A 24,436-nucleotide genomic window follows, 5' to 3' on the forward strand; every position below is an offset into this window, starting at 1 on the left:
ACTTCTGGAAAGGATTCACCATTGTAGATGCCATTAAGAATATTTGTGATTCATGAGAACAGGTCAACATATCAACATGACCACGGGTTTGGAAGAAGTCAATTTCAACCCTCATGGATGACTATGAGGGCTCAAGACTTCAGTGGAGGAAGGAACTGCAGATGTGGTGGAAACAGCAAGAGAACTAGAATTAGACATGGAGCCTGAAGATGGGACTGAATTGCTGCAATCTCATGGTAAAACTTTAACAGGTGAGGAGTTGCTTCTTATGGATGAACTTAGAAAGTGGTTTCTTGAGATGGAATCTTCTCAAGAAGATCCATCTTGAGATGGTAGAAATGCTGTGAAGATTGCTGAAATGACAACAGAAGTTTAAGGAAAGGAAAAAAGCACACAGGATTTCTTTCCTTCAACTTAGGCCTTCACGTCCTTTTTTCCTGAAAAGTACAATAAGGAAGCCTATAATGGAAATGTAAAATCTCTTTAATAATGATCTGTTTTGCAACAAGTGTCATAATGAACATTGTACAAATTTATGCAACATAAATATTTTATACATAATAAAAATAATGTTAAATGTGAACTTCATCTCAGCTCACTAGAGAAATTATGAAATAGGGAATGTTTTTAAAATGAAATATTACTTTAGAAGAAATCTGATATTGACTGTGTGAAACCTTTGTGGTGCCTAATTACGAGATTTCGTTTTTCTCTTTTATATCTAGTTTTAACCCCTCTACCCTCAGAATTCCTAGGCTGAAACACCAAACTTTAATCCTCAGAGTAAAAGTGAAAAAAAAAATTTCCTGGTTAAACTGTGGTGACTGATTTTTAAAAAGCAATGTCTTGTAAAGACATTGTAATTTTTTAATATTGTAATTGTTTATAAAAATTGATCTATATGTGACACCAAGAAAAATGAAATCTCGTGAATAGACTTTAAGTATGTTGAATAGATAGTTCTTAAAAAAGAACTGCATGAACTCAGAGGACAATGAAGGACTGAGCGTACACATTTAAGTAAGGTCCCTTTGTTAGGCTCTTTACCTGCCTTATGGAAATGCACATCTTTCACCTCAAAAAAGATGCCAATCACACAAAAGAATAAAATCCATGTAATTTTTTTTCCCTCCGGCAACGATAACATATCAACTCTTGCCTACTTTGCTGTGATCCTGGAACAATGGCGAGATTCCACGTTCTAAAATATTCCCACGATTTATTTTTAAAGCCAGAATCTGGCAAAATTTAAATCGGAAAGAAATACTGCTCCGCTCAGCTGATAAACACGCAGGCACAGCCACCCTCTCTTCCCATTTCTAACAGTAGTTTCTCTTCCCTTGAGAAATCTGAAATTTAAAATTTCATTCGGGCTGCAAATTCCGCTGAGAGCGCCTTAGGCAATTTCCACAGTCTGTCATAAAGTCTCTGGGCTTCGATCCAACGCGGTCGTTCGGTCCCTTTAAAAGGTAACCGAAAGATCCGCAAGCTCGGGGATGAATCCCCGGGGTCGGAAGTCGAGGCGCAGGGATGTGTCCCCGGAGCGCAGACCGGGGCGCGCTGCCCCGGGCATCAGGGGGCGGCGTGGCAGGTGCTCGACGCCCCGGGACCCCAGCCCCGGACGCCGCCGGGCCGCCGCGGGCTCGCCCTCCCCCGAGGCTGCGTTCTCCCCGCCCCGGCTCCGGCGGGACCCCCGACACTCTCCTCCGGCTCAGCTCCGCCGGGTCCCTCCGCTCTCTCCCCGCGCCCCGAAGTCGCCCAGACCCCCGCTTTCAGCCCCGGCCCTTCCCGTACCTCGGGGCGCCCCGGCTCCCGGCATCGCGGCCGCTCCTGCGCCCGGTGGCGGCGGGGACGGGGGCAGGGGGCGCCCGGGCACACGACTGCTCCCCGAGCCCGCACAGGGCGCCCCCTACTTTCGCGTGGGCCGGGGAGAGGCGGCAGCCCCCGGCACCCCGTCTCCCGGGCCGGGCCCGCCGAGGCCGCGCAGGGAAGTCGGGGTCCGCGGCCGGCGTGGGCGCCCGGGGAACGCCGCAAGGCCCAGGTTTTCTCTTTGTTCGAAAAATAATAATAAAAACCAAACCAAAGCAGCGCGCTGGTCTTTCTCGCACCTTCCGGAGGGCGGCGGGGAGGCGTCTGGGCGGGGGTCGGCCTGACCTGCGGGGACGCGGGTCGCGGGGTGGCGGAGGCGCTCGGGCGCAGTAGGCACTGGGTTCCTGCGGGCGCCGCGGGAACCAGGCGTGGGCGCGGGGCCCGGGAGGCTGGAGCGCACCCACGCTTCCCAGGCAGCGCGTGGCAGCTCAAGAAGGCTGGGATGAAAAGAGTTGTCATAGGTTAAAAAGTCCCAAGCAAAGAGAACTTGTCCTCCTTTTCTGCTGAAAGCGATTTCCATCCCCAGGGCGTCCAAATCTGTATCGCGCAGGTTTGCCTTATTTTTAGTTATCAGTTGTCAGGTGCTTAATGCTTCTCTCTCTCTCTCTCTCTCTCTCTCTCTCTGTGTGTGTGTGTGTGTGTGTGTTTGCGCGCGCGCGCTTGAGAGAGGAAGGCAGGGAGAGAGAAAAAAGAAGAGAGAAGAAGCAAGAGAGATTGGGATGAAACCGTGTACAAGCCCCTGGGTCCCTGTCTTTTGAAGTAAAAGGCTTTTGCTTTAGTCTCTGGAGCCTCCCTTGGATCTCTAAAGGCTGCTCCAGAGTTAATGATTGGGAACGTGAACATGCAAAAACAAAGAACAGCTGATGGGTGGAGAAACTGGTGACAATTTAGACCATAAACCTGCCACAGCAAAATCACCGAACTCCCAGTTTCCTGAAAGATACAGATAAAGGCCCCGCACACATTCCTCAGTTGGTTTTACAGGAAGCAGATCCCAGATGAAAACTGCTGAGCACAAGCCCTTAGACCCTAGACCGGTTGAAACCAGAAGGTTGATGATGCTTGAAACTTCACCTTGATGCCGACCAATCCAAGAACTGTGCATGAGCTGATCATACACCCTGCCTCCTCCTCCTTCACACCGCCGTTGAAACCCCTTCCCCGAAAGCCATCGGGGAGTTGGGGTCTTCTGAGCATGAGCTGCCTGTTCCCCTTGCTTGGCGCCTGCAGTAAACGCTGCAATTTCCTTCACCACAACCCAGTGTCAGTAGATTGGCTTTACTTCCCGGGGGCAAGTGAACCCAAGTTTGTTTGTGTAACAGGGAGAGGTCTATATGTCTTTGACTATAGCCGAGACTGAGAAGGGGTGTGTTTATTGTACACTTTAAAACTAAAGATGGCTATGTGACAGTCACAGCATCGCTTATGTGACAGTCACAGCATCGTGTGTGTGGTGATGAGTGCAATCCTGTGGGACTAGCCCACTCTAAACTACAGAGGACTGTATCCCTTGGGAGTGATACTACTTGTAAATCTAATTTCTGGGGGCAGTAAATGCTAGCTGTTACCCCAGAAGTCAGAGAAAAAATTCCTGTGGCCCTTTTCTGCTGAATTTTAGTATGTGATACTCAGGGGACGTGTATAGATTGGTGCTGTATCAGCCAGAGTCATCCAAGAGCTTTAAATACCCAAGTATATAAACTTCCTATTTCATTCATCGCTGTTTTAGCACAATAGGCATTCTGAGAAGGCCCATGGGATTCTTCAGTGGGTGAAGGGAAAGATGGAAGTGTCAAGAAGCAGAGCCTGGGGAGAAAAGGAAGCTTGGTCTTAGACTTTCTTAACTCCAGCAACTGTACAGTAAAGCACCACACCTACCACATAAATTTCTACCCTCCTATACCCTGTACAGTTACAATACACGCTTACTTCTAGGGCATACTGGCTTTAAAACAACTTCCAAATGAACCCCATTGTGACTATTGTTTGGGAGGGGGAAATTTCCCCCTGTTCCCTCCCGGAGTTCTTGTGGCTGGACTAATAATAAAATGGACACAAGACAGATTAAGAGGAGAAAAATAAACAAATTTTAATTCATATGCATGGGGGTCTCATAGAAATGAGACCTAAGAAGTGGCCAAAGCAAGCAGCTTTTACAGTTTTTAGACAAAGAAACAATAAATTTGTGAGGAATTGACAGGACAAGGGAATTTAGGCTTTGGGTGCTTAATTAGTAAGGAAGCTCAGCAGAGTTTGGGCTTAGGGTAGTAAAGTAAAGAAGTAACACGCTTTGTTTATACAGGCTTCTTGGCCAAATTCCGGATCTCTGGTAGTGAGGGTTTCCTTCCACCTCCAGATGCACGGACAGCCCCTTTCACATGGGAGATTTCTTTGCTGCTTTCAGAGAGACAGAACGGAGGGTCAAAGTGTCCCTATTGCACTGGTCATTTCTTAAGTAACTAATTCGAGGTAACCAATATGCCATCATGGTATATTTTGGTGTGGCCCAATCTGAGCCCTAACACTAGCTTCCAAAAACAAATACAACTAGGCTATGCTACAAGCTTTTGTATATTAAAAATACAAGATGAATTGGATTTTATTCTTTTCCGCCAATTTGGGTTTTTTCTTTCGATGATATGCATTTAGGTTTGAAGTAACTATCATTATTAGAGTAAAAATAAATGGCCACCATGTTTTTGAGATGAAGATTTTGGTTAACCCACCATTTCTCTTCTCACCACACACACAACCATGTAAGCCTCAAAAGGGGAGTCAGAATTTCTTCTTTAAATACACGCTTGCTATACATGGAGTGAGCACATTGTTAGGATTTTTTTTTGAAAAAATTGTCAAGTTGAAAAATTCCAACAACATGCTACATAAAGAAGAAAATATGAAGATAATTGTGCTTTTTTTTTTTTTTTTTTGTGCGGGCCTCTCACTGCTGTGGCGTCTCCCGTTGCGGAGCACAGGCTCCGCGGCATGTGGGATCTTCCCAGACTGGGGCACGAACCCGTGTCCCCTGCATCGGCAGGCGGACTCTCAACCACTGCGCCACCAAGGAAGCCTGATAACTGTGCTTTTATCCTCAAATTTCCCAGGAGGGATTCAAGACTCATCATCACTCTTTATGGAACATAATAACTTTGTTTCTATTTGATGGAGTGACATTCAAACAGAGGAAGTACCACCACGGGAACAAAAATAGTCCACCTCTGCTCTATGTAATTTTCCCTCTCACTATTTGCAAAATGCTCATTTGGGAAATTAAGTTGGGTTTTATGTGTGTTACAAAATTAAACTGGCTATTTTCCAGTTCTCGTAGTTCTTTATCAGTTATGGAAGGAAGCATATCTATAAAGGTAAAACTTAAAATTGCTAGGTAACTCCTAAGACAAAGTATTGAATAATAAAACACTCTCCAGACAATGCCTGGGGTAACATTTCTCTGAGGAATGTCTGTTGTTTTTATCAAAGTTATTGCTGCATTTTAATAACAGCTACCATTTGTGGAGGCCAGTTACTAAAGTGCTTTGATGTAATCTCAAATGATATGTGATCTCGAATATTAGTTATAGTGGGAGTGAATAAACTAAATAAAATATTATTTTAGATGTTGCATTCTTTTCCTCTGAAGATTTTTGTTATATTCACAAAGAGTAAACATTTATTTGTCCACTGTTTCTACCATGATAAATTTAAATCTTTAATTCTTAAAAGATATGGAAAGGGCCATCTCTGTGTGTTACAAATATTTTTATGATGCTCATTGCTGCATTGATTTCTTTGGAATCATAATAATTTGTTATATAATCAATATTCAGGACTTAAAACAAGGAACTAACTTATAATTTTGAAATACAAGCAATTTTTTAAGTAACAGAAGATATTTTTTAAAAATAAGTTAACCTAAAGTATTTGCATGCATAGAGTCATTTTTTCCAGGGAATTCAATCATAATTTTGAAGTGCTAAGGGAGAACTATAAACATTTCATTGCCTTCTTCTGACCAACACTGTGGTACTTAAACAAAACTTTATCTTTCCATTTGATGCCGTGATGATTGAAGCATTCACTATAAAGCAGTGACTGATTCCAGTTCCTTTTCTAAAGTAATTTTTTCACATTAAAAATATATACACACTTATGTGTGATACCCACGTATATAGTTATATAATCACATATCACATATGTATTTGTATAATGGTCGTTTGTCAAAACACCTGGATTGCAGCCAGGTTTTATCCCAAATTAATGGTGTAGCTTTAGACAAAGCACTTGATCTTTTTAGTCCTTACTTTCTTTGTCTGTAAAACAAAATATTTTGACTAGCAGATCTGGAGCCCCCTTTTAGCTCTGAAATCTTATGACTTTATGCCATTAACAAGCACATATTACAGATATATGGGTAGAAAAATAACTTTTTTGGATCTTCAGAAAAATTTGATGGTGATAAACATTGTTTGTTTCCCCTCCATATTAGGGGGAAAAAAAAGAAGAAAGAAATATAGTTGATAAAGTTTCCCACTATTAGTGTACATTCTTTTCCCTGCAGCTAGTAGTAACTATATAATGAGTTTTTTTTTTTTTTTTTTTTGGCAGTATGCGGGCCTCTCACTGTTGTGGCCTCTCCTGTTGCAGAGCACAGGCTCCGGACGCGCAGGCCCAGCGGCCATGGCTCACGGGCCCAGCCGCTCCGTGGCATGTGGGATCTTCCCAGACCGGGGCACGAACCCGTGTCCCCTGCATCGGCAGGTGGACTCTCAACCACTGCGCCACCAGGGAAGCCCTATATAATGATATTTAATTAATTCTTTTTAAAAGTTGTGGGTGTCTTAAAGCAAATCATTCTATATCTAATTACATTATTTTAAATTTTTATTACAAAATATATAAAGGAAGAGAACATGGATTCCTTTGGATACACAATATTCTATCATACAAATTCATACATAGGTCATATATTCTTCCCTTCTGTAGGTTAAAACTTCACACAAAAAGTGTTGTTGATAAATATCACCTCAATATCATCTTAAGATAAATTTCCATTTCTTTGTTAATTTTTCAAGGTTAAAAAATTAAATCTAGTTATAAGGCTAAATATAGCTTTGTCATATTTAAGTGGAAATGAAAGGGAAACAGTTTATTTATTTTTGGTATGTCAGTTTGTTTTTAATAGTCTTTAAAAAAGGATGTTTAGAGAACTGTTCAAAGCATAAGTTCAGAATCAAAAGCGGATATGGTTGCATAATATGCTCTTTAAAACTGCATCTGTTACCATATTCTTACTCTTATGCTCATAGGTAATTCAGCTTTTAAAAGTATGTTATTCAGCAGGTAGAAAAATATATGAGACATATTCTCTACTAGACATTACATGCATTTTCAAAGGCAGTGAGGTCCATTACTCAAGCTTACACTGAATGGGGAAAGCAGAATTCAACACATAAGAAAATCCAAAAATATAAGAATCAAGAGGAGTATAATAGTAATATGTATAAATATACACATGTGATATGCATATGTATAAAAATAACAATAATCCATCATAGCTACAAATGCTAAAGATATTTTTAATGTTTGAGATGAACAAATGGGCTTGATTTATGATGTTTATAATTTATATAGTCCTATCCTATTTCTTGTTCTTCAATCCCTCAACAAAACTGTTTTCAGTATCTTATGATATGCCACATATTATTCTAGGCTCTAAGCTTTAAGAGGTGAAAAAAAATAATCACTGCCTTCCAGAGATCCCACTGTAGCTATGCAAATACATAACTGACTGCAATATAGTGTGATAAATTACATGTTAGAAATAAGCTCAGAGACCAGTAGGAATAAAAATAGGAATATAAATACAAACTCAGCCTGTGGAGTGATCTGGGGAGATGGAGAGATAGACATTAGAGAGGGCTTTGTAGTTGAGAAGATACTTGAACTGAAGCTTGAAGAACTGGTGAAAGTTAAACCAGCAGACGGAGGGGATGGGCAAGTAAGAAGTGGGGGGGGGACATGAAGGTGATAGTAATATTCAGAGACCTGCAGGTAGTTCAGTTTGATTGAAGTCTGTGTGGAAATGGGTAGAGGATGCTACTGAAAAGGTTGGTTCACAAGGACATTGTTTGCACTTTTCCTGAAGGATCTGGAGAGCAACTAGATGATTTAAGCTGGGCGGTGACATCACTGGCTGACCGTGACAGCAGCTGGTGGCAGAGAGACCATTGAGTAGAGAATTAGCTAGAGCTTGATGGATATAAAAGAACACATTTGAGAGATATTATGCTGTGAATTCAGTGGGAATGTGTGACCGATTCCCAACTGACCCAATGAATTTGAGACCAGTCGAATTTGAGGGTGTGAGAGAGGGAAATACCGGGATGATCCTCAGGTTCCGGCTTGAGGGGTAGAGATGATGACACTGGTTTGTATCGGGTACACCAGCTGTGAAGCACATTTGCCAAGGAAACCTGGGAGAGCGGGGCTTCCCTAGTGGCGCAGTGGTTGGGAGTCCGCCTGCCGATGCAGGGGACGCGGGTTCGTGCCCCAGTCCGGGAAGATCCCACATGCCGTGGAGTGGCTAGGCCCGTGAGCCATGGCCACTGGGCCTGCGCGTCCAGAGCCTGTGCTCTGCAACGGGAGAGGCCACAGGATTGAGAGGCCCGCGTACTGCAAAAAAAAAAAAAAAAAAAAAAGAAACCTGGGAGAGGTCCGCACTGTACATGGAGATTTAAGGTTACAACTGTACAAGCGTGTCAGTGATGGCAGAGGGTATGATTATGTTTGAAAGTGAAAAAAGGGAGAAGATTGAGAATGAGGTCTCTGGTAAACTTGGGAATTTCTGAGCTGATCAGGGAAGAGACAGGATCATGAAAGGCAGGACACACAAGTTTTATTTGGGTGGTCCTGGACAGGCTTGCATGACAGGGAAGTTTCTCCCAGAAAGAGACCTTCCAAAGGCAGTAGTATAAGCTACCATTCAGAAGGGGGATGGGACAAGGGAATACCCGGGGAGGAGAAAGCAGAGGGAGTCTTAGTGTCTAGGTGACACCACTCAGTGGCAAGGTGGGGACACGGGTCAGAGAGCTCTGAAGGACAGCATCAGGTAGGTGTCTTTTATGGCTACAGGATTTGTCTTATCCATGGTTAGCAGATGTTTGGTGCAGTTTCTCAGAGTGTATAAAGTAGGTAGGCTCTAAATAGCTAAAAATATATTTATTTGGACTGCATATAAAGCAATTAGATTTGTGAGAATTTGAGGTTGTTGCAGTCTGGCATTTGTGTCCTGCCAGCTGTGAAGAAGTAAACAATATGGGGACCATTTTAGGCTAATACACAGGGGCTGTCTCTGGCCGATTGATTATAACAGTATCCTGGGGAGCAAATCACCTAAGGAGGAGATGGAGACAGCAGATCCTTGGGAAGAAGACTGAGAAACAGCCAGTAAGGAAAGAAAACCAGCTGAAATGTAGTTAGTGAAGTCAAAGGAAAAGAAGTTTCCAGGATAGGATGGTCAAGAGAGTCAAATGCAACATGAAGAATTAAAGTCTGAATTGTATCCACCGGTTTAGTCATTGTTTTCCCTGGCAGAAGCAGGTTCCAGTGGGCCATATGAGAAGCAATGAGAGGACAGGAAATGTGCCTTATTCTTGGAGGAGCGACCAGGACAGAGAAGGCAGCTAGAGAAGCTATGACAAGGGTGAGGGAGTTACAGTGAGGAAGAGCGAGCAATTTTGTCTTGTTGTTTTTGTTTTCAGTGTTGAGCCAAGAAAAATGAATTGTCAAATAAACAGGTATTTTTGTTATGTTATCGTTGTATGAAAAACTTCCCAGAACTTAATGGAAAACCAAAAACTCACGGACTCTATGCTCATGGATTGAGTGGGTCAGCACCTCAGGAGAGCACAACGACGATGGCTTGTCTCTGTCACATGGCATTTGGGGCATCAGCTGGGAAAACTCAGTGGGCTGGTGCGACTCAGTGCCTGGAGACTGGGTCAGCTGGGCTGGAGGATCCATTGCCAAAATGAGGGACATGAAAGGGAATAAATACCCTATGGCTAATGGCACTATTTCATTCTTTTTTATGGCTGAGTAGTATTCCATTGCATATATGTACCACATCTTCTTTATCCTTATATCTGTCTGTGAACATTTAGGTTGCTTCCATGTCTTGGTTATTGTAAATAATGCTGCTATGACATTGGGGTGCATGTATCTTTTGAAATTATGGTTTTCTCTGGATATATGCCCAGGAGTGGGATTGCAGGATCATATGGTAGCTCTATTTTTACAATGCAGATGGACCTAGAGATTATCAGACTAAGTGAAGTAAGCCACACAGAGAAAGACAAATATCATATGACATCACTTATATGTGGAATCTAAAAAAAAAATGATACAACAACTTATTTACACAACAGAAATTGGCCCACAGACATAGAAAACAAATTTCCCAAAGGGGAAAGGGGGTTAGGGTTAAATTAGGAGTTTGGGGTTAACACATGCATACTACTGTATATAAAATAGATAAAACAGATAATCAACACGGACCTACTATATAGCACAGGGAATGATGCTCAATATTTTGTAATAACCTGTAAGGGAAAATATTCTGAAAACTATATATATATATCTGAATCACTTTGATGTATACCTGAAACTAACATAACACTGTAAATCAACTATACTTCAGTAAAAAAAATACCCTATGGCTTTTACTCCCTTCAGAAGGAAGGAGGAGTCCACTGAGGCTGAGGGTATGAGATGGGAGGCTGGGGAGAGGGGTGGCTATCTGAAATATCTTCTAAGAGGAAAGGAATTGGGAGTCACCCAAGCCTGAGAATTTCTGAGTGACATTGAAGGCTCAACTGAGGTTTTGAATATGTAGTTGCAATAACCTTCACAGTTGAGTAATTTCCACCAACATACTATACTAGCCAAGAGTGGCAGCTAAGCAGTCTCTTAGGATGAGAAGGATCGGGTTATACCACAGACCATATCCGGCTATATAACCTCTTTCTAGATTTATATGTATCTGGGGAAAGAAAAGCAACAGCTAGACCTTAATTAAAGGGATGAATAAGGGATAGTTACCTAAGCAAAGTGATACCCGGCAACACTTCTTACCACCTCTGTGCCCATCCATCATATTATTTAGGTGCACATAAGGAATCTTTCTCCTGTCTTCGGGAAATATTATCCCATCTCAGGATGGGAAATAGCTTTACATCATGGGGCCAAGTCTGATCTTCTGATGTTGGGATGGGGTCTAATGTCAAGCCTGAAATTTCAGGGCTGGGGTGGAGGTGGGTGGAGGTGGGCAGGATGTTTGTCATGGATGAAGGAAGGTCAGTGGTGGCATTCATACTTGCCCTTCTCACCAGCTAGCTATGCCTACACCTAAGAAGGGAGTGATAATAATTATAATCAAAAATAATAATAGCCAAGGTCTTTCCATTATACCATGCAATAAATACATAACATTACACATTTGTTGAATGTCTAAAGGGTGTTAAACAGGATGAAATCTGCAGGAAAATGTTAGAATATTTACTAAGTAATTTTAAGATCCTGGTCGTATGGAATCTATTCTGGCAGAGTTGTATAACAAAAGCTCTAAATTTGTAGCCTATGTAACCAAATGAGAACTTTCTTGAAGTGCATTCCCATTTTAAATCAAGAGCGAATCCATAAATAGTATATGGTGTCTTCTACACAAGGAAGATAACTGAATTGTCTATATACTTGTATACTAATATTTTAACTAAATTAATTATCACTTTTTTCTGCTAATTTAATTCTCTCAAAAAGACAGTTGAATAAAGTGATCATATTGACTATTTGATTGTACTAACCAATTTAGTCAAAGCTCTTTACCTACTGCATTTTATTGGTCCTAAGATAAGGACTTTTAAAAACATTTTAATTCTCTAACTTTAAGATTCATTTACAATTGACTATGTCATTGCTTTACTGGAAGGATTTTTTCTTTGTTGGTGGTCCATAAAATAACATTGCAACTTACATGCTATGGCATCATAGATTCAAAGAAATGCCGTAGGTAAGTCACTGAAAGAAGGAAAAATGGGCACTTCATTAATTCCTAGAATAACATACATAGTAAGTTCTACCTTGATGGAATTTCCTCCTAATCAATATCAGCTACATTTTAGTTTTCACATGTGTTAATGACTATCAGGGTTTTTCTGAATGATAATTTATGATAATTTTCATGAACCAAGGCCTAACAGCATTTCAGGAACTTTAACCCTTGCAGCAGAAATTGATCAGGAGACCAGTAAAGTAATTACAGTGGATAAATTCCAGCAGTAAATATAGGGATAAATGATTTTATCTAGCCAATTATTGAATCATGGAATTTAAAGGGCCAGACCATAAAGTTGTTCCATTTTTTATATGATAAAACTAAGATCTACAGAGATTTAAGGAGTAGATCCTATTCCTTTGTTTAAATGACAGAACAAACCTATTGCCCATCAGAACATGAGAATAAGTCTTTAGTTTAATTCTCTGGCTGCTGTGAAATTTCAGAAGGAAATACACAAGATGAAAAAAAATTTTCTCTCTCTAGCAAAGGTGAGGTTTTATCTAGCTTGAATCCCAAATAGGAAAGTATGCAACTGACTGTTCACTTAAGAGTAGAAAAAAAAAAAAAGATCTTTAACACACATATTCTTTTAAGCACATCTTCTGAGGAATTCAGATGATTCTTTAACATATATTTTCTGAGCAACTCATGTTACTTTGTTTATTTCAAATCTTCCATTAGATTACATTATACGAGGATCTTATGTTGTATTTGGTTATTGTACTATGCTTAAGTTTTCTAGTTTACACATTGGAAAGAGTCTTTAGTAAATGATATTCCTAGAGAATTGTATAAATTTGATGTTTTTGTTCAGCATTCAAAACTTCCCTTTATATCGCAAAATTTGACATAGAAAAAAAGTCTTTGAGAGCAATGATCTTTCAAAGATTGGTATTTGTTATTAATGTCTCAAGAATACAGCTTTAGGGACTTCCCTGGTGGTACAGTGGTTAAGAATCCATCTGCCAATGCAGGGGACAGGGGTTTGATCCCTGGTCCGGGAAGATCCCACATGCCGCGGAGCAACTAAGCTCGTGCACCACAACTACTGAGCCTGCACTCTAGAGTCTGCAAGCCACAACTACTGACCCTGTGTGCCACAACTACTGAAGCCCATGTGCTTAGAGCCCGTGCTCTGCAACAAGAGAAGCCACCACAATGAGAAGCCCGTGCACCACAAGGAAAAGTAGCCCCCGCTCGCCGCAACTAGAGAAAGCCCACGCACAGCAACGAAGACCCAACGCAGCCAAAAATAAATAAGTAAATTAAAAAAAAAAGAATACAGCTTTATAAATTGGACTTGGGGAGCACTTTATAAAAATTAATAAGATGACAAAATACAATGGCCATAGTAATTCAGGTATTCTTGCAGACATGCTTTTATTAGTATTTTTGGAAAACAGAAAGGAAAGTGTCTTTTAATGAGTCCAAATTATATTCTTAAATCCAAAATATTTGCTGATATAGCAAAAACGTTTACCTAAAAATGTATTCTTTTCAGAGAATTAAATTATTTCATTTGTAATTCTTGCAGCAGACTAAAAAGAGCCAATTAGATGATGAAGACCTTCGGGTAAATTTGCTTCTATGAACAGAATGTGACTTAAGGGATAAACAGAGAGTGAATAGAAACCTAAATGATTTATTGCTCTTTAAATAACTGAAATTCCTAAATTATGTTTTATATTTTCATCCTTGGTTAAAAAAAGAAAAAGAAAAAGAAAGAAAATATATGTGCCATTTTACTATTCCTTAATCACTCGTGGGCTTTTAAAAAATATATGCTCATATATATTGTTAGAGTGCATTTATTACCTGATTGTGATATATCGATTCTTGGTCATAATCCCTTTCCAACTTTATAAAACTATACCAAATGACAAATATTTTAGAAACCTTTCCCGGCGGGGAGGAGGACAACAGAGATTGTGTACATCATAATTTATATAAATGAATGAGTTAGAGTTTCTACTGAGCTTTAAATAGTATTTATTCAGTCTAATAACTAGAGAAATAAAACATTTTTCAACCAAGTTCAAGTAATTCCATTTGTCTCAGAATTTTGTTCTGCTTTTAGTTTGAAGACAGATTGCGATCATGGTTGTTATGTAATGAAACTTGTATGCATCTCGTAGGCAGTGTCCTGTATCTTTATTAGGAAGACTCTTTATTACTTGAAAGTTTGATTTGGAAGAGGTTGTATTCATCTACATCAGTAATCACTCTGTGTGTGTGTGTGTGTGTGTGTGTGTGTGTGTGGTTACACAACTTTGGCTTTTCGAAGTAGAGTAGAAGTATGTAAAACACCTGAGGTCAGTGTATCAGCAATTAGCTTGAACTGTCAGGCACCAGGATGGCTTTGCACCGTCAACGTGCTCTGTGTACCTTCTGTTCTTTTATTCCTTCATATTGTTCTGCATGGTAGTAGATTAAGTACCGTGGAAATGGCACTGACTCTTTCTGACCCGCAAGAAAATGCTCCTCTCCTCGTGCTTCCCTGAAAGGAGCAGCTCGGTGCCGGGAACAAATCTGCCTCAAAGCATTTTTCTAGCGGAGAGAAAGAAGGACTTAAAAAAAAAAAACAAACAAAACCCTTCCATCTTATCGGAGATTCACTACTTTTGCTTCTTTAAGGTCTTCTCTTTGTTCACTGCTAAAAAGGAAAAACTTCTTGCTCCGGCGTGAGAAACCTCCGGACGTCACAGGAGAGGCTAGGCACGCACCAGCGGCGCAGTCGCGGTGGGCTTCGCGTCCCCTTCCCCGGAGCTGGGTTTCGCGCCGCTGCCCGCACCGCCGGCTCAGCCTCCGCCGCGAGGTGGCACCGACCGCCAGCGACGGCGCGCGGGCACGACCTCAGCCCGGCGCAGCGCCTCCCTCCCCGGCCCCGCCGAGCGCCGAGCGCGCACCCCCGCCCCGGGCGCGCGGTCCGACAGCGCGCGCGGCTCCCGCGCTGTCCCCCGAATTCCCAGGGAGGGGTGCGGGGGGCTGCGGCGCCGCCCGGGGGCTGTCACGTGGCCAGGACGAGGTGGAGCTCCACTGCAAGGGCGGCTCTTCCCCTCCCCACCAACCTTTAGGCTTTGAGCCGGAGAAACACCCGCGAGCTTTCCTTCCCGCTCCGCTCCCTTCCACGATCGCCCTTCCCGCTTTATAATCATCGGGCTAAAAGACGGATCCGGCAGAGAGGGTAAGTTCCAAGAGTACACCTTGGAAAGGACTGACTTTAGAGGGATCTGTCACCGATGGGGTGAAGGATGAGAGAGGAAGAAAGGGCACGCGAGTCCCGAAACGAGCTCTGGGGAGCGGCGGGGGCGCAGGCAGCCTTCGGTTCGGTCCCCGCGCGGGCGGGTTGCGAGGTGCTCCAAACCACCGGCCACCCGGGACCGCCTGCGGTGCGGGGCCGACGCCTCTCTACGGGGGTTCCCTGCGTGGTCCGAGTCCCCCTCCTCGGCCTCTGGTGAGACGTCGTCCTCCCTCCTTCGCCGCCTTTGGCATCTTTCCCGAGCCTCCGCGGCGCGGCCGCGCTGAGCTTTTGCGGAGGAACGCGCTGCTGGGACGGCCGGGGGAGGAGGGCTCGCGGGTCGGCCTTCGCCCTGCGTGCCGCACTTGTGCGCGGGGAGCGGCCCGGGGCCCCGGTGGGCGCCCCGCGCGCGGGCTGCGTCGAGCCCTGCCCCCCGGTGCTGGCCCCTCCAGCCTGGCGCTGCGTCCCCAGGAGACATCGTACTGTCCCCTACTTCCGAGTTTCCATCGTCCAACTCTTCAGCTCCTTTCCACCGGTGGTGGTGGAGCGCGGCTGGGTAGGAGATTGCGGATGGACTGGAGAGGGAAGTGGCCTAAGAGTGGCCCGCTGGTCTCCAGGTAGATTGGAGAGAGGCGAATGTTCTAAGGACTGATGTTGGGCCAGCGTCAACCAAGTTTGGGCTATGCTTGTTTGGTTCTGGTTGTTGTGGATGTTTTCTGCTTTGCCAGTCTCATCATTATGGGTAGAGACGTCTGACAAATGGGTGGCAAGTGTGTGTGTATGGGGGGGGGGGCTGGGAGGGAGGGAGTATTAGGAATGAGGACAGTGTGGGGCAATAGACCTAGTTACGCGATATGAAAAGGTGGGCGCGTAAGCGTGCCGACAGGAATTCTGATTTAACACATCCCATTTCCTGAGTTTGGTAACTCAGGAAAAACCTAGGGGAGGAGAGGGGAGAGTGAGGAAGTGTGTCTTGACATTCCTTTTTTTTTTTTTAAAGAGTTCTCAGATTTGCCGTGCCCACCAGGACCCTATGGGAAAGCATAACTTGTCGGGTGGCACACAGGCGGGGGCCGGGGAGCACGGAGCTTGCCTGTCTCTGCCTGAAGGGGAGTCCCAGCAACAGCGGCTGTCAGTCCCTGGACTGCAGGCTGCTTCCCCGGTGAGAGCAGAAAGCTGTCGGCCGGGTTCCTCACCCATGACCAAAGACTGAGCGCTTTTCGGTGGGTGACTCCTGCTTTATTAGTCTTTCCTTATTGTTTCAAGGCAGCTGTCAGTTGAGCAAGCCCTCCTGGAAGGGAAAGGAACAGAGAATTATGTAACTCATGTGAATAAACTAGCAGTAACTTTGGGAGGATGCATGTAGCAAGGCTGACATTTCTTTTCCAAAAACAAGGGAGTTAAGCAGCCAGTTCAGAGTATATGACAAAATTTATCTGCAGCAGGTTATGACCAGAAAGCTGTATTCTCAGGCAGTAACGGCTCTAAGAACAGCAAGCAGTAAAGGCCAGCATTCAAATTGGAATGGAGAAGCAAATTTCCCTTTGGAAGGGGGCTAATTTGCCAGCTGGATGTATGTAGTGTCTCTGCTTTGTCTCTAAAGGCACATGGCAGCTATAGTGAGTTGCAACAACCCTTCATTTTTGCAGTGCCTGTAGTTGCATACCTTACTTTAGAAATATATATTGGAATAGTAAATATCAAATCATTTTCCTTGTCAAAGATGACGTGTGTAAATTCTTTCTCAGTATTATTTTCTGACAATTATTCATGCTTGAGATTATACTACAGTAGGCTGGAAATACACATTTTATCCAATGCAGAACTGTTTTACCCAACTGGAATGACATGCACTTAGCAAAGGAGTCTGATTTCAAATACATTAAAAAAATGTAAAGTTTGCATTTTCTGTATAAGCTAAGTTAACTTCTACTTAGTAAGAAAACTGCTATTTCTCACAGGATATGTCTAGCAAATATAATTTCAAAGGGATCAGAGTAGAGTTTCAGTATATTTAACCTAAATTCATCTGCAAGAAAACTTTGTAGCCCATAAATTGTAATAATTTAATAAGTGTTTGCGTTAAGTCCCATAGGCAGTGAATTTTGTCAAAGTCAGTTGGTAGATATAAACTTTCTTCCTTTTCACTGCAAACACCTTGGTCTGTGCCTCCATTATCTCTCACCTGGATTATTCCACTAGCCTCTAAATGAATCTCCCTACTTCTCTCTCCTGTCTTAAGTCCTTGCAAACAACAGCTAGAGCAATAATTTTAAAACAAGCCATAGAATTTCATGCCTTTATCAAAGACTCTCCAGGGAGTCCTCATCTTTCTCAGAGAAAAAGTCGAAGACTGTCCCACGGAGTAAGGCCCTGAAGAGTCTGTTGCTCCCCTGCTTACCCACCCCGCTACTTCCCTATAGTCTCTCCCTCATTTATTTCACTTCTCATCTGTTCAGCACACCAAGCACACTCTAGTCGTAAAGATTTCATGTTTGCTATTTCCACAGGGGATGCATCCCTGAGGCATCTGTCTGGCTTCCTTCCTCCCTGTCGGGTCTTAACTCACATGCCATCTTCTCTGGCAGTCAGAGGCCTTCCCCCCTCCACCCCCCACCCCCGACAATCCCAGGTCCCCTTCCTTGCTTTATTTTTCTCCATGGCACTTACTACTGTCTTGTGTCCTGCCTCTTTCACTGATTTATTTTTTCTTGTCTGCTTCTGCACACGAGACTAGAAACTCAATGGGAACCTCACTACTGTCTCCACTAAAACCCTGCCTGACACAAAATAGTGTTCAATAAATATTTATTGGATGAATGAATTCTCTTTCAGAAACAATTCCTTTTTTTTTTTTTTTTTGCACAAAGTGGAACATTCCCCTCCCCACACACCATGTACCTGACCTAGTAAAATGGCTCTTATAATTAACATACATTTGGCATGTCAAAGGACTATGATAGTGTGGACAAGAATGTCCCCTGCCACCTGCCGTATCAGTAAACAAAGGATGTTGTGGGCATCAAGCCATCAGCCCCTGCAGTCACCCTGGACGGTGCACCTGAGGGGATTCTGGATGGGAAAGAACAGGATACTGGCTCCAGATAATATTTCAATGAACCCAGACTCTTGTATCTTCCCATATATAGAAAAGTGCTAAATTCATTAACTTGAGATGTCTGGTTTTCTTTAATGTACAGCAATCTTTTGACGTTCCAGCTACCTGCCTTTTCTTGCAAAAACTCCTGTATATCCCGGCTGCTCCCTGACCTCTTCCGAGCCGTCCCTCAGAGCATCTGACAGGCTGCCTCCCGGGCTTGAGTCCTTAGCGAGTCCGCCGAATAAAACATAACTCTCAACTTTTAGACTGTGGATTTTTTTCAGTTGACAATAGAATTCAGCTATTGATGTTAATATCAATCACGCAAGAACCTCTTATTCCATCTGTGCACCTACTGTGTCATCAACACACTTTTATTCTAAATCTAATATTCGCAAAGTAGTGTGAAATATACATAGTACCTACCTTCAAGAGGCAATATTACAGTTGTGAAGAGCCAGTTCAGGATCCAAGGGACTAAATGGTGCTTTGAAAGATGGGTAGAATTTGGATGCGTGATGAGACGTTGCAGAGGCGAAGATGCAGAAGCTAAAACGGGCCAGGACGCTTGGTGACTGTGAAGGGACCTGCCCGCCTGGCACAGAACATGCCCCGTGGGGTTGTTAGACCGGGAGTGTAAGGCAGAGTAGCGGTCTTCAAGTGTCAGGTCCAGGAGGCTCAGTGGTCCCTACCTTGTGTGTCTCACCTGACACTGTGTGCAGACGGGGAGCCATGGGTAGGGAGTTAGAGGATGCATTTTCCTGTCATGCTAGTTCTACTAATGAAGAAAAACTCAGATACCTGCGCAGTGACGTTAAATATCTTGCCAGCAACCTGACTAGGATGTACGATGCGAAATTTTCTTGAATTCTTTAGTGCGAAATTTCCAAAGAATTTTTAGATTAGCACTTGCTTGCTCCAGGTTTGTTCTCAGACACTGAGAAACACAGATATTCTCTCTCTTTGGTATTCTTGAGAGAAAAGTGTGTTGCCAGGGAAGTTCAGGAGTCTTTCCAGGCTGTTGACAAGAAGAGGGGAGAACGTTTCTATAATGTTCACACTTGATACCTTTCCTAGTCCCGATGCTTTCATTCTCACTAAGTGGTAACAACCTTTCTTTTTATTCTTCAGTTTTATAAGTTGTAGTTTTATAATAAAAAACACCCCATATTCTAGAAAGCAAAAGTACCCAAGGACAGGTTCAATAGTGGCATCACTTAAAAGGCAAAAGCATATTTTGTTCATTAAAGTTCTTGTCTCCTTTTCAATGGAAGTAATTCTGCATAATTTCCTTTAACATTCTCACAGAAGAAAGAAATGCAATTCTGTTTCTTAACGCAGGAACAATGGCCTGTTAATTAACATTAGAAACCCCATCTCATATATTTACTTAATAACAAGGGAAACCAGAGATTTTTTTTTTAAAGGAGCTTTTAAGCTCTACAAGGACTCTTGTCTGTGATTTGTTTTGTTGGTAAGAAAAGAGTATTCCTATCACAAAATGCTGTGAAAGATCAAAAGTACGACTAAAATTTAGATCCCTGGATTGTATCTGTATACAGTCTAGTGGGGAGGGAGGATATTTCCATGAAGAAAACCTTAGAAATCCTTTGAAAGCTTCTGACATGTTAATAATATTATAGAATCTTAAAGTCAGAAAGAGCTTCAGAGTTACCCAGTTGAATCTCCTACACAATGTGAGAACTTCCCCAAGCCTTTCGAGTAGTACTTACAAACTGTTGCATGTGGAGAACTTGCTGGTTTACAGGCAGTTCATTCCATGTGATTAAACTTTTGTTCCTCATAATGACGTGAAATATTTTTAAGGTAATCCACTTCCCTTGGTCCGACTTCTAACTTGAGAAGACATAAGATTCTGAGCCACAAGCCAGGTACCACATGCTACCCATTCCAATGTGAGAAGATGTTTGTACCCTTCCTAGTGAGTCTTTTCTGGATTAAACATCTTCTTTTCCTTCAGCAGTCCTTCACAGCACAAAGTTTCTTGATGTTTCACTGTATCATTCATCTCCTTAAAGAGCAGTTCAGTGTTGGTGGGGCTATTACTACAACTTGATAAATTCTTTCTTTTTTATAGTAAGAGGAAGAATTAGGTAAATTTTTTTTTCCTTTGTTGGTGTCATATCTTTTTCATATGTTTTAATCTGTCCTTTTTTTTTTTATACCTTCATATTCCTACAATGTTTAGGAATGTGCTGATGGTCATTTATGTAAGACTTTGGGCATGAGATTCAAAAACACCTTACTAATGTACAGACCACTGCATTTTGCTGAAACAATGTGAAAGCACATCAAGTTAAAAGTATTACTAAAGTTTTTTTTTCAAATTGTTTGCACTGTTTCTACTATTTAAAAAGATGTATATATAGAATACATTTTGTTTATTTCAGTATCTTCACTTTAAACGGTACCATGAATCAGAATTCGTTTTGACTGCCGTCAATAAAATTAGTAATGCAATTGGTCATTTTCTCTTTACAGGTTGTTCAGTTCAAGGGAATGAAGAATTCAGAATAATTTTGAGAAATGGATTCCAATATGGAGAATAAAAATAAGTTGAGTCTTTGACCTGCTTTGAGGAAACATATTGTCCATTTGTCTAAAGTCATCTGTAATAGCCAAACCAGTCAAAATGAATTCAACGTTATTTACCCAGGTAGAAAATCGTTCAATCTATTATAATTTTTCAGAGAAGAATTCCCAGTTTTTGGCTTTCGAAAATGATGATTGTCATCTGCCCTTGGCCATGATATTCACGTTAGCTCTTGCTTATGGAGCTGTGATCATTCTTGGGGTCTCTGGAAACCTGGCCTTGATCATCATCATCTTGAAACAAAAGGAGTTGAGAAATGTCACCAACATCTTAATTGTGAACCTTTCCTTCTCAGACTTGCTTGTTGCTATCATGTGTCTCCCCTTCACGTTTGTCTACACGTTGATGGACCACTGGGTTTTTGGTGAGGCAATGTGCAAGTTGAACCCTTTTGTGCAGTGTGTTTCCATCACTGTGTCTATCTTCTCTCTGGTCCTCATTGCCGTGGAACGGCATCAGCTGATCATCAATCCACGGGGCTGGAGACCAAGTAATAGACATGCTTACGTAGGCATTGCTGTCATCTGGGTCCTTGCTGTGGCTTCTTCTCTGCCCTTCCTGATCTACCAAGTATTGACGGATGAACCGTTCCAAAATGTGACCCTTGATGCGTTCAAGGACAAGTACGTCTGCTTTGATAAATTTCCATCAGACTCTCACCGGTTGTCTTACACCACTCTTCTCTTGGTGCTGCAGTATTTTGGCCCACTCTGTTTTATATTTATTTGCTATTTCAAGGTAAGAAAACATCCCCCCCCCGCCACCATTTCCATTTTTACCTTCTTTCTCCAAGAGTCCTCATTCAATGAGTGATTCTATTTGAACTCTTTATTTTTTTCCTCCTGTAGATATATATACGCTTAAAAAGAAGAAACAACATGATGGACAAGATGAGAGACAGTAAGTACAGGTCCAGTGAAACCAAAAGAATCAACATCATGCTGCTGTCCATCGTGGTAGCATTTGCGGTCTGCTGGCTGCCACTCACCATCTTCAACACCGTGTTCGACTGGAATCATCAGATCATTGCTACGTGCAACCATAATCTGTTATTCCTGCTCTGCCACCTCACAGCCATGATCTCCACCTGTGTCAACCCCATATTTTATGGCTTCCTGAACAAAAACTTCCAGAGAGACCTGCAGTTCTTCTTTAACTTTTGTGATTTCCGGTCTCAGGATGACGACTACGAGACCATCGCCATGTCCACCATTCACACGGATGTTTCTAAGACGTCTCTGAAGCAACCAAGCCCAGTCACGCTTAAAAAGATCCACAGTGATGATAATGAAAAAAATCTGAACCTGCTGTAGCATTTGGTCCCAGGTGACATCTGCTTAAAACCAAGCACAGCCCGCAACAGACTTTAATTCCCTGTTCTCCCAAGGAATAAGGTTGAAATCATTGAAGAAAGATCAAGATTTTCTTGTCTTGCTTTTTACTGCTTTTGTAGTAGCTGTTATAATTATATTTGGAACAAAACGTGTGGGCTTTGGAATCTTCTGGCGATAGTTTTGACCAGACATCTTTGAAGTGCTTTTTTGTAAACTTATGCATAGAATAGAAAGGCTTTTATATTGTATTTATTAGAAGGAAACTTCTTTAAAGTATTACTGTTCACTGACTTTAGAAGCACTACACCTGATGCTCTCGCTTGATTGGGCCATCCTTGTTCGATGAGATCGTCAGTAGATTGGGCAGTCCTGTGTAAGGTTAGGCATCAAGCTTCAGCCTGTTACAGAGGTGATGGCATGCAAAAGCAGCATTCAGGGTGTGAGCTAAAAGAGAGTCTGTGTCCTGTATGCCTAGTCTGAAGTCATTCAAAAGTGATTTGAATTTTTTTGAAATTTTAAGACAGGATTTCATTTGCTCCTAATTGATTATCACGTAAGATAAAAAATACATTTAAAAATACTTCTCAGCTGTGAATATCTTGGGGAATTGGGCCACCCACAAGGATTAAGTGGGACAGAAGTTCCCTAACTTTAAAACTATTTTGGTACCTGACAACCAAATGATTTCAGAGTAGTTCGTTTAACAAGTAAATTAGTGTTGCTGCATATGGTTGGATTATATTTATTTGAATTGATGATCAAGAGGCTTTCCATTCTTCACAGACTGTTCAGTGTTTGTCAAGCTTCCTAGCATAAATATACACGTAATTCAAAGGCATTTATTTCCAGCTTACGATATATATAACCACAAAGTGTATTTTCTATACATCAGTGCCTATATACTAACTCATTTTTAACTTTCAATGTCCATCTTTCAAAGGACACCAAGGTACAGTGTTGAAAGAATGTTCACCCTGGGTAGCAGGGGTAAATACAGGAAAATTGAGGACACCTCACGTAGCTCATGTTAACTTGTGTGAACTGCGTGCATGTGGAATCTTACCAATCATGCACTATGTACTGAGGGGTTGTGACATGTTAATATACTTCATTTCATGTACCCTGTAATCATGATGAAGCCTCAGAATCATTGGAAGGGAAGATGTTTTAAAGAACAAGACATATCTTTGATGTATTATACAGACATAGTATTAAATGTGTTTGATTTTAGAAGGGCAGACATTTTCTTTATTAAAATTGTTTCTGCTTTTTCTGAATAGTCTCTTTTGTGACTTTCTTTAGCCTCTTTTTTTTTTTTTCCTTTTTTAGCCCCTTGTCTTCCCTCCCATGAAGTTCTGCAGCATCCTCTGCTTGCTGATGAAGCATTTTCTACCCTGTGGTATAACCCTTGATTGTCCAGCCACTCTCCTTGGCTTCCTGAAGCTTCATGAAGGCAGAGACTGTTTTACATGATTCTGTGTCCCAGTGCATTTAGCAAAGTGCCATGTACCTAGAAGGTTAAAAAAAATTTTTTTAAACAACTGAATGAATAAATAATGACACAAATCCTTCCCTCTCATTATTGATCGTACTGACTTTACATTCTGAAATTTTCTTGGACTCCTCCTCCTAGGTTCATCTTTAGCAAGGAGGTGTTTTCTATTATGTCACTTTCCTTTCTAAACTAAGAAAAATGACATTTTAGATTTTAGAAACTTGCACGATTTGTCTTGTAAGACAAGTATCAGTCTTTTGCATTGAATGTTAATATGAGTTCAAATTATAGCCTAAGAATGACTTTTAGTTAACTTTTAGTTAAAGGAAAAAAATTCTAAAACCAACCTTTAATGTGTATTGGAAAATATCATCATCTTTCCTTACCAAAACCTGGAATTTGAAACTACCTGGTGTTTTCTGCTTTGGGGAATGAATGGGAGACTTTGTCTTTCTCTACTTAGGTGCTATGGAAACAAACTGCTGCTTGAGAACAGCCTGAAAATGCAGGTGCATTCTTGTTAGCACATTTGCTGAGATACCATTTCTAAAATCTTCATTTAGCCATGTAGGCTGCTGATTCCTTAGCTTTTTATAAATAATGACCTGAATACCAAATTCTTCTCTTTTATCTAGAGACGTCGATGAACTAGTAGTGAAGTCTAGGGTCGAC

At 41.9% G+C, this 24,436-nt stretch overlaps 1 protein-coding gene across 1 annotated transcript; it reads left to right on the forward strand.

Moving 5' to 3' along the window:
- Positions 1 to 20,964: 20,964 nt before the first annotated feature.
- On the forward strand, positions 20,965 to 22,248 carry NPY1R (neuropeptide Y receptor Y1; the record flags this gene model as incomplete). Its single annotated transcript, XM_082642556.1, has 2 exons — positions 20,965 to 21,673; positions 21,784 to 22,248. Exons 1-2 carry the CDS (start codon positions 20,975 to 20,977, stop codon positions 22,246 to 22,248), a joined length of 1,164 nt encoding a protein of 387 aa, XP_082498682.1. The 5' UTR covers positions 20,965 to 20,974.
- Positions 22,249 to 24,436: the final 2,188 nt, after the last annotated feature.

This window comes from Mesoplodon mirus (assembly GCF_964341445.2).
Source record: "Mesoplodon mirus genome assembly, chromosome: 2".
NCBI lineage: Eukaryota > Metazoa > Chordata > Mammalia > Artiodactyla > Ziphiidae > Mesoplodon > Mesoplodon mirus.